Source organism: Pangasianodon hypophthalmus, chromosome 28 (assembly GCF_027358585.1).
Source record: "Pangasianodon hypophthalmus isolate fPanHyp1 chromosome 28, fPanHyp1.pri, whole genome shotgun sequence".
Taxonomy (NCBI): domain Eukaryota; kingdom Metazoa; phylum Chordata; class Actinopteri; order Siluriformes; family Pangasiidae; genus Pangasianodon; species Pangasianodon hypophthalmus.
The window spans coordinates 7,819,939-7,831,427 of NC_069737.1; the positions used below are offsets into that span (position 1 = coordinate 7,819,939).

The 11,489-nt window shown below is 34.9% G+C and overlaps 1 protein-coding gene across 1 annotated transcript; it reads right to left on the minus strand.

The window, feature by feature from the left end:
• Positions 1 to 1,566: 1,566 nt before the first annotated feature.
• On the minus strand, positions 1,567 to 7,362 carry LOC128317667 (fucolectin-like). Its single transcript, XM_053231086.1, has 6 exons — positions 7,257 to 7,362; positions 6,011 to 6,293; positions 5,248 to 5,387; positions 5,057 to 5,145; positions 4,584 to 4,667; positions 1,567 to 2,516 (listed from the first exon to the last, which is right to left on the minus strand). Exons 1-5 carry the CDS (start codon positions 7,315 to 7,317, stop codon positions 4,590 to 4,592), a joined length of 651 nt encoding a protein of 216 aa, XP_053087061.1. The 5' UTR covers positions 7,318 to 7,362; the 3' UTR covers positions 1,567 to 2,516; positions 4,584 to 4,589.
• Between the last annotated feature and the right edge of the window lie 4,127 nt (positions 7,363 to 11,489).

The window sequence follows — 11,489 nt, forward strand, 5'->3', positions numbered from 1 at the left end:
ATGATCTGTAAAAGGATATAGCACCCGCTTGAGGTAAATTATGAAACGAAGTGTCCGACGCATTAGGGTTAGTGTGCATGGGTTATACAGTGACTGTGCAAGACATTACAAAAGGCAATCATGTAATCAAGCTAGCCACATTCCTATAATCATCATCCTCCATACAATGCCTAAACATTTACAGGGCATTTCATGTTTCTTACGAAGAAAATGGTGTAGTGGTGACATCTGCTGTTCATAAGCCTCAAATTTAAGGGAAAACAGTAGAAAAAGTTGTCTTGCTTCAGTTCCTTTCTGGAAACATATCCCAGCCTTGGCACACTGGGCACAAGGAATACACAGGAATACATCCTGAATGGCACTCATTCACACCTAGGGGCAATTTAGCATAGCCAGTCCACATACTGGCATGTTTTTGGGAGGTGGGAGGAAACCCAAGAACCCAGAGGAAACCCACATGGACATGGGAAAACTTGTGAAATTCCACATGTCAGTTGCACAGCACCTGAGCTGAGGACTGAACCAGGAACCGTGGAAATGTGAGGTGGTAATATGCTACCAGATGCAACACTTTGTTAGAGTCGTCATGCATCAACCAACCAGCTCACTCTTCAAACTTTTACTAGTAACAAACTAGCTTATTGACTCCAGACCAAAATAAGGGTGCAATGTACTTATTGAGCTCTAAATTAGTAGTTCAGTTCACAATCTTGCATGGACACTGTTTATCTATTTCTAAAGCATAATTTTTATATTTTTATCTGTCAAACAGTGAGATGGCAATATTCTGATGGGTGTGGAATGAGGTGTCTTTAGGCCACAATGGGACATTTTGTAGTAGTAGTAGAGTGAAATTTTGCATTGGCTTACATACTGGTAGACATAAGAAAATTAATAAATATACATAAAAAATACTTAAGACACATCTATATGTAACAAGATAATATAGGTATGGGACAGGCTGACTTAAATTTCTAGTTATGTCTGTATTTGTTTAGAGAAAGTTCCTCATATTTAGAGTTACGCAGGTACTCAAGTTGACATATAACGTAATAAAGTAGCATGTCAGTTACATTTATGTCTTCATATTGAGAATTCATTCATAACGCAGAAACACTACAAAGAAAACACAATCACCAACTACTGATTTGAGAGCACATTGTGTTATTCTGTGTATCAAATCCCTTTTTTTATTTATAAGTAAAAAAAACAAGAAACAGGATAGTGAAAATTCATTATGCTGAGTGTTCAGTTACACAAATCCAGAGGTGAGTTCAGATTTGGCTAAATAAGTCATACAATATTGAAACAAACAGATGGGATATTGTCAGTCTTTGATTTTAGACAAAAATCAGTCCTGATATTCCTGGACGTTGTCCTTAATCTGCATAATGAAAATTTCTTTATTGGGTCTTAGTTACAGATTACTGAATATATTACATGTTAAGTAAGATTCTGATACTACCAATGTGAAATATTTGTTAAGGGAATGAAATGCTGTGAACAAGGATGAGCTAAATAAGTTTAAATCATGTAAAATGTACACATACTAAATAAAATAAAAAATCCCATAACTAACTAAAAAAATAACTAATAAATAAATAAATAAGCAAGCCCATTAATAATTGGTAATGTGCTTTACTGGGAATCATCAGTCTAAACATTTTGGAAATTCTCAAGAAGGTAAGTATTTAAGGGAAGGAACAAAGTTAGCGGACACAAAAATAGCGGACACCTTTATGCCGGTGAGTAAAACCTCATTTCTACATCTCAACACTTTCTGTGTTTTAAAAATGCTTTCATACATACCCAAATTCATCAAGATTGTGATGATTGGTTGGTTCTCAACATTTCTGATTGGCTGGGAGGTAACAAGGATTCTGAGTATCACCTTAGGTGTCTTGACAATATTAGAAACTGATGATTAAAAAATATTTTAAAAAAGAAAGAAAGAAACATTCATGATCCCTAGCACTATTTATCATTTTACAGTGTCTTGTTTTACCCTGTTACCCTGCAAAACATCTTCTTTGTACTACTGCATTATAAACAGCAGCTGGTTGTAAGAACTGCTAATTCATCTGTACCCCTTTATATACACATGAATTAGCAATTCTTACAAACAGGCTAATTTGAATGTTTTGTTTTCCATTATGTTTACACAGATATTCTCTGTTTTCCAGAAGGGCTACTGAATATATCTACTCAATAGTATTTCTGAGAGAAATGTAACTAACATAGACCCACCATAACCATAACCTAGGCTTAACTAAACCCAACAATCAAGAGGGCATTTTAAATACATCAATCTATCACATAATATATAGGAATAACAATAATTTTTCTTAGATACATTTCCAGAAAAAAAAAAGCTGTACTTCTAACCAATAAGTATATATCATCAGCAAGCTAGTAGTTCCATATGCTACACCCAAACCTCACACATTTGATGTTCTTTTTTGTCGTTGTTGTTCTTCAACCATGTCTTCTACATATTTAAGATGTATTTCTGCCACCTGCAATTCAGAATAACAAACATCTTGACTGTCATATCACAAAGGTAAAATAAATAAATCAATGAATAAATAGTAACATTCAAACTGATGTTCTGCAAAATTCACAAAACTATCAAGGGAGATTTTAGTGTATTTAATACAATTTATACCACAGTGCTGTTGCATTCCTGAATCTGATAGGTTAGAAGGTCAGGAGGCTGCAATTCTTATCCCAAGTTTATATTAATGTGCTCATTCTAATAAGTTATTCTTTCTATTATAGCAAGTCATTCACTGGGACTTATATGGCAAACGCTCCACATAATCTAAATCTAATAAAAGACAGATTTGTGTTGTTATTTATAAAAAAATAAATAAATAAATTTTAATCATTATGGTGAAGTTTTCTGTATGGAGTGGTTTATTTAAAATTTATGGAAGGAGTCTCGGGTTTCAACACTCGAGAGCATGAAAAGATGTGTTATTTTTTTTTGGTATTTCCTCAAGAGAAAGTGAGGAAACAAGTGTTTATAACTGCTATAACATAAGTGATAATAGGAGCTACTTGTCTTGTGGATGTTCTACAGCCTTAAATGTAAACAGTTGAAAGTGTGATTCCATACAAAATTACATATTGTAGTTATCCCCAAATTGTTGTGGTATAATAGGAAATCAGTTCAGAACATGCTAAAATTGGAAAATAATCAACTTCGGGTGGTAACAGTAACTGCGCTTCACGTCAGCCCCCTTCACACCAGTCCATCATTGATTATTTTCCTATTGATTTTTCATACAAAATGTTACTAAACCTACTCTAACCTTAATTGTTCAGAGCTATCATAAGACCTGGAAAAATTTTAAATCAATTCTAGCCTAAGATAAGACCTTCTTTTGAGACATACCCAGTTAACAATATTAGGTTAGCAGATCCTTTTCTGAACTTTTTTTTTTTTTTTTAGCAACATTTGTTTTCACAAAAATTTATTCTGGGTGTTCAGGGAATGATTTTATTTTACATTAGTTCATACTATATTCCTGCAATACTTTTCTGTTGTATAAACATTAACACTAATGTTTTGTGTCTAACTGGAAATATCTGAGCAACTGCTTCACAGTAATTATATTGTGAAGCAAGTTGGTATTGCAGCATGTTTTTAGAACATTACAGGAACATTATTTTGGCTCATTCTTCTTCTTCTTTTGCCTTAAAACGAATTGCGCAGACCAAACCGTAAGTCGTACAGACCTTAACCTTGGTCAATAGGTAGTAATCCATCCCGTTACTCAGGGAAGTGAGATGGGCCTGATTGGCCTAATGGTGGCACTATAGTGCAAGGTTTTACATTTTGGTCCATTTCTCACAAACTGTGAGTCCTACAAGCAAAATTCTTTTCCACTGTTTCTTTGGTTTTCTCAAGCCAAAAACCTCAATAAATATTTAGTTCCATCTGACATCATGTGCAAAATTTTGTCATACAAATTGAGTGGAGCTAAGGTCAGATAACTGTGTCTCAGGAACCATAAGGCTGATCAAGTGGAAATTTGGTAATTTCATGTGCTAATCTGTAAGTGGAGTCTCATGATGACCTAATTACTGAACATACATGGCTGTCATTGGCCAATCAGATATCCACAGATATTTGAAAATGTTCCCATTAAGCTATTGGCATGAAAATTGAATGGTAGATTCAGGGAGGGACCTACTAGTACATGAGGCAATCTAACTCAAATTTGCTAACCTGGGGTGCTATTCATGTTCATAGGGGTCAGCGTTAAGTTAATAGCTATTGTTCAAGAACCAAAATTCCAGTTGAGCTGAAATTTGGTGTGCTCTATCTTACTGCTAATCTTCAGCTGAATTACTTCAGCAAGTTTTCAGCAAGGAGTTCACACAGCTAAAATTGAGCTGTCATCACAAAATGTGATGCAAGGAGTGCGTGAACCCTGCAGATTGCAGCTTGCAGCTTGCAGCTATATTATTATTATTATTATTAGTAGTAGTAGTAGTAGGAGTAGCAGTAGTAGTAGTAGTAGGAGGAGGAGGAGGAGGAGTAGTAGTAGCAGTAGTATTCTTCTAATGTGTCTTACCCTTTTTTAAGTTTCAGTTTCCAGTTCTGGTTCCTTTGTCCAACGGAGCTGAAATACTGATGACTGGATGTTGGCAGATTTCATCTATGGAGAAAAATTGTTATTATTATGTGTTATGCAACACTTCATTTACAGTATATACCATAATCCACTTTATATATGTTTTGCTGACTCCATCTACTCTGTGGAAAGGGACCACCACCGTAACACCACTGATGAAATATATTATTTGGCTAGTGAACCTGTATAGAACTAGTATGTGTTTATTAGGTGCAGCAGTAGCAATGGGTTGGGTCACTGCTGGATTGAGAAATAGTCCAGCTAACAGTTAGTCCCTGTCTACTAAGAGAGGAGGGGTGACAAGATGTGCAGCGCAACAGAGCGACTACAATCAATAATGGCCAATGAGTCATCTGCAAGTTATGTGTACCTAATAACCTGACAACTGATTTTATATTCTGACAAACACACACCTTTTGAAGAACTTTGTCCCTCATGGTAGTGTTGATGAGATCCTCGCTGCTGTTAAACTTTAATCTCAGAAATGCCGTCTTAGTAAGCACTACAAAAAAAAAGGTCAACAATGTTGATGTTTAGCAACTGTTGTGAAACCTATTTGACTTTAAATTTATATGAAATTGTGATTTGAATATAAAAGTGTAACCTGGACGCCCATACACTTCCACTTCACAGAGAGTGAGAATCTGGTTAACATTGGGAATGATGATGTTCACGTAACGACCTCTCATATTGCAGATGTACTTTGCAGAGGCACCAGCAGGGATGCTAGAGATAACGACACATCTGCAGAGAGAGAGAGAAAGAAACAATAGAGGGGTAATGTATTAACTTAATGTTACATATTAAGTTAAATTCAAAGTTAATAATGCTTCATGAAGCTGTCACGATCCTGAAGTTGATTATTTTCATACCAGAGTTTGCAGAAGAATTTATTTTATTTTATTAAAGAATGACACATTATACTTTTAACATTTCTCATACTTCATCCTCATACTTTTTCTCGTACTGAAAAATAAAGTGAACAGTACTTTAAAATCAGCAATATTAAGCTCATCAGTGACTTTATTTAAAACACTAATTGATGCCATTTAAAATATTTTGTAATATATTTCTTCAACAACTTTTAAAAAAGACTTCAAGTGCTTTATAATTATGTATAAAGACAATTATCATTCACAATTTCATATTACATTATGAGCAATTTTAGTGGAATGTTATAAAGCCTTTTTAAATTTCTAAATGTATGCAAAGAATTGTTAACAAATTACACAGACTTATAGGCAGCAAGCTTTATGAAATGTTAATAAAGCTCTATTAGTAAACTCTTACTATTTTTGCTGATATTATCATATAGTTTTTATATTTTTATATTTTTTATATTCTTATAATTTTTAAAAAAATTTCACCTGGGGTTATTGTTGCCATTGTTGACTAAGGAGTTGCCAATGTGAATCTCGGCACCATTTATCCGTTCTGGACAGCAGTCTCCTCTGTTAGTGACGACTACAGTGCTAATATCATACACTGCCAACAAATCCACTCTCCACCATGGATTATTCTCAATATTTGTGTGTGTACATGAGTAGGAAAGCAACTGAGATGCTCTGTTGCCATCGGTAGCAAAGTAAGCATAGTAATAGTTGCCGTATAAAGAAGATTGTGTTGCTTTTCCTCCTAAGGCCACATTGACTGGTGGGGAGAGAAGAACATATTTATGTACATACACAAATATATGCATATATGTACACATGTATATGTTTATGTACACAGAAACATATATATATATATATATATATATAAAGTGCTCTCAGACTGTCATTAAGGAAAAAATGGAACATACCAAATACTAAGAAACTCTGAAATTCCTGTAAATATTTCAGAGATTCTACTTTACACTGAAGTTGTAGTAAATAATGAAATTTGTTGAATTAAATTAAAAACGAATGCAAAATAGAAGCATTTTCACTAGTGCTCTCAGACATTTGGACCCCACTGTGTGTGTCTGTGTGTGTGTGTGTGTGTGTGTGTGTGTGTGTGTGTGTGTGTATATATATATATATATATATATATATATATATATATATATATATATATATATATATACACACACACACAGACACACACACAGTGGGGTCCAAATGTCTGAGAGCACTAGTGAAAATGCTTCTATTTTGCATTCTTTTTAATTTAATTCAACAAATTTCATTATTTACTACAACTTCAGTGTAAAGTAGAATCTCTGAAATATTTACAGGAATTTCAGAGTTTCTTAGTATTTGGTATGTTCCATTTTTTCCTTAATGACAGTGTGCATTCGAGCTGGCATGGACTCCACAAGACTGTGCAAAACTTTACGATCCATTTTGCATCAAATCCGGCAGAGTGTCGTCTAAACACATGCTTCAACAGAAGAGATTAGGCATGAGGAAAATCTGACCTTTTGCCCAAAGCAGTTAGCATGGTCAATATCACAAATTAGCTTTACAGGTAGGGACCTAGAAATAGTGCAGAATTGTGAATATTAAATATTCAAAATAATCTTCTGTTTATTTCCAATTTTAAATGAGCAAAAATTTAATGTGTTTTTTCAATGTGTTCTTAGACTTTTGGACCCCACTGATATGTATGTATTCTACTATACTGTATTCTTACCTTGCTGATGGGTCAGTATCCATTGCAATGAGAAAATGCATATCCCTGTACAAAAATACATAATATAAAATTATACATCTCATTATGTGCCTGCTTAGAGAGAGACGTAATAGGAAGAACATTTGTATTTTTTTTTTAATCTATAACATATTGTCATTTTAAATTATGACAATTCACAAAAGATAAAATAAATCTTAATGTATTGCAACTAAAGCTCACAATAGAATTTTTTTAATACTTCAAATTAGTTTGATAGTTTAAATCAGAATTTACCTAAAAAAAGAAGCATGGGCCTCTGTGATGTCTCCATTTTCTGTTCAAATAGAAAGATAACAACTTTGTAAGATTTATAACAGCACTCAAGGAAGAAACGGAAAATGGTCAATTGAGGAAGCAATGTAGCATTCACCACTTAAGACTCAGACTTTTACTGTGCACATCAAATTATATGAAGTGCATCATATAGCAAATATATAATGTGCTAAGCCAAATAAAGGCACAGTTAATAGAGATTTCTTACCTTGCTTGACATAGATCAGAAAGTCATCTCTTTGACCCTTTTAAACTCTAAGCTGTTTCGCTTAATGAATACGTAGTTTATTTAAAAGGCAAATGCACTTTGTGTTTTACAAATGCAAATAAGTTTGCCTCAGACGACAATCTATAACAAAGTTTAACAAAATACATACAGTAATACATAATACAGGTGTAGGATTTATCCAGCATGACAACTGATTCATGAATCAGTCTGAGCCTGATTCACGAGAACAGTTATACAAATGTGATGCACCAAAACCAAAGAAGAAATGGCATGGCTTAAACTGATGTAATGAATCACCCACTTGTTCAGTGAGACACAGTATCAGTAATGGGACAAAAATAGAAAAAATTTTTGTTTTTTTTTGTAATTGAAAACCGACCTTGGTTTTGAGTAAGGCGTGTAAATTAAACATTATTATTATTATTGCTTTTTATATACATATATATATATATATATATATATATATATATATATATATATATATATATATATATATATATGTATTGACTGTTAAAGCATTTAATTTCAATGGTTGTTTCAATGGTTGTAACACTCTGTAAAGTGCCTTGTATCCAGTTTCAGGGGTTTTGGGTTTAGTATTTTGCATGAATTTTGCATTAGTTTGCTCAAAGCTCCTGGAGTACTTCATTGTATTTGCTCCTGCAGGATGTTTTGGAAAAAGAACTAAGCTCATTTATGTGGCAGCAATACAAGGCATAATATCATGCAGATACAGATAAGAGCTTCAGTTATTATTCACATCAAACATCAGAATGGTGAAAAAATGTGATCTCAGTGATGATAGTATGGTTGTTGGTGCAAGACAAGCTTATTTGAGAATTTTTACAGGCTGACCTGGGATTTTCACACACAGCAATCTCTTGAGTTTACACAGAATGGTTGCAAGAAGCTGACAGAAAGGCTATAGTAATGATAGTACTTTACAATTGTGGTGAGCAGAAATGCATCTTGCAAACATATCAAAGCAAATGAGGTGGATAAGCTACAACCAAATTAGGTTCCAGTCCTTTCTCTCAGACAAAAACAGGAATCTGAGGTCACAGAGGGCACGGACTCACTGAAACTGGACAGCTGAAGATTGGAAAAACGTTGCCTGATCTGATGAATCTTGATTTCTGTTGTGACATGTAAATGATAGGGTCAGAAATTGGCATCAGCAGCATGAACCTGCCTTGCATCAACAGTCCAGGCTGCTGCTGGTGGTATAATGGTGTGGGGAATGTTTTCTCTGAATTATGATGATGACATCATGTCAACATGGACCGAAAGCTTGAAGAAATGTTTCCAACACCTTGTAGAATCCATGCCATGAGGAATTGAGGCTGTTCTGAGAGCAAAGGGGGGCCTATGTAGTATTAGTAAGGTGTTCTTAATAAAATGTCCTTTATGTCCTTATCCTCTGGATAAACAGACTCTACATCATGTCCTTATGTCCTTATCTTCTGGATAAACAGACTCTACATCATGTCCTTATGTCCTTATCTTCTGGATAAGCAGACTCTACATTGTGATACATACTTTGAATGGCTGATGTGTAATCTCTGTGACTTTGTGTGATCTCTGTGACCTTGTGTGATCTCTGTGACTTTGGTCGTGCCATGATTGTTGGTGCCAGATGGGCTGGTTTGAGTATTTAAGAAACTACTGATCTCCTCAGATTTACAAACAAAGAAGTCTCTAGAGTTTACACAGAATGGTGCGAAAAACAAAACAAACTGATTGAGCAATAGTTTTGTGGGTAGAAACAACTTGTTGATAAGAGAGGTCAGAGAAAAATGGCCAGATTTTGTTTGAGCTGCCTAGAAGTATACAGTAACAAATAATCACTCTTTACAACCATGGTGAGCAGAAAAGCATCTCAGTATGCACAAAACATCAAACCTTCAGGTGGATGGGCTACAACAGCAGAAGACCACATCATGTTCCACTCCTGTCAGTTAAGAACATGAATCTGAGGCTATCATAGGCACAGATTCAACCAAACTGGACAGTTTAATATTATAAAAAAAATCACTTGGTCTAGAAGTTGAAGAAGTTGATAATGACCACACAATTGTTATTTAGGTCCTGATGAATAAAAATCTAGAATTGAAGGAGAGTGCACATGAATATATCTGCCCAACTGGGTGGGTAAATACCTATATTCCAAATGGATGGATTTTATACATCAATCATAGACATTTTAAGTGAGTTTAGGTGTTCTAAAAAATAGATTAGACTCTTCTAAAAATAATCATTTCCTTTTTAAAATACATTTTTAACAAATATGTAATTAAATGGTAATTTCAATGGTTGATTCAATGGTTGTAACATTCTGTACAGTGCCTTGAATCCAATTTCAGGAGTTTTAACCTTCTTCAGGAACTATTTAGGAAAAACAGTATTTTGCATGAATTTTGCATTAGGTTACTCAAAGCTCCTGGAGTACTTGATCTTATTTGCTTCTGCAGGATGTTTTGGAAAAAGAACTAAGCTCATTTATGTGGTAGCAGTACAAGGCAGAAAATCATGCAGATACAGATAAGAGCTTCAGTTATTATTCACATCAAACATCAGAATTGTGAAAAAAATGTGATCTCAGTGATTTCAGTGATGATGGTATGGTTGTTGGTGCAAGACAAGCTTGTTTGAGAATTTTTACAGGCTGACCTGGGATTTTCATACACAGCAATCTCTTGAGTTTACACAGAATGGTTGGAAAAAGCTGACAGAAAGGCTATGGTAACATTAATTCTTTACAACTGTGGTGAGCAAAAAAGCATCTTGCAACATACAATACATCAAAGCAAGTGAGGTGGATAAGCTACAACCAAATTAGTTTCCAGTCCTGTCTGTCAGCCAAGAACAGGAATCTACATTCTAGGCTACATTGGGCATGGACTCACTGACACTGGACAGCTGAAGATTGGAAAAACATTGCCTGATCTGATGAATCTTGATTTCTGTTGTGACATGTAGATGATATGGTCAGAAATTGGCATCAGCAGCATAAACCTGCCTTGCATCAACAGTCCAGGCTGGTGCTGCTGGTATAATGGTGTGGAGAATGTTTTCTTTGAATGTTGTGATGCAATCATGTCAACATGGACCAAAATCTCAGAGAAATGTTTCCAACACCTTGTGGAATCCATGCCATGAGGAATTGAGGCTGTTCTGAGAGCAAAGGGGGTCCTACGTAGTATTAGTAAGGTGTTTTTAATAAAGTGGCCGGTGACTATATATACAGAAGCTAGTAAAATCTCTCATTCCAGTTGCTTTGAGTAATGCATGATTTATGCAAAATACTGCTATACAACCCTGTGTGTGTGAGTGTGTGTGTATGTGTGTGTGTCTGTATGTGTGCCCCCTTTCTTCATCAACAGCCAAGCCACATTGGATAGCCAAATCCCCTCATCACAGCACAGAGACAGCACTGGTTAAAGTAGTAAATGACCTACTACTGGCCTCTGGTCAGGCTTGTGTCTCCTTGCTTGTGTGTGACCTAAGGTTCTGTTTTAGTCCCACAGATTTTTTCTTTATATATGCTACCTCTATGTAAAATTATTTGTAAACATGGTATTAGCTTCTACTGTTATGCTGATGACACACAGTTCTGTGGTTAATAAAGTTGGGGCATGTGTAAAGGACATTAGGCACTGGAGGTACATTAACTTCCATCTCCTTAATTCTGA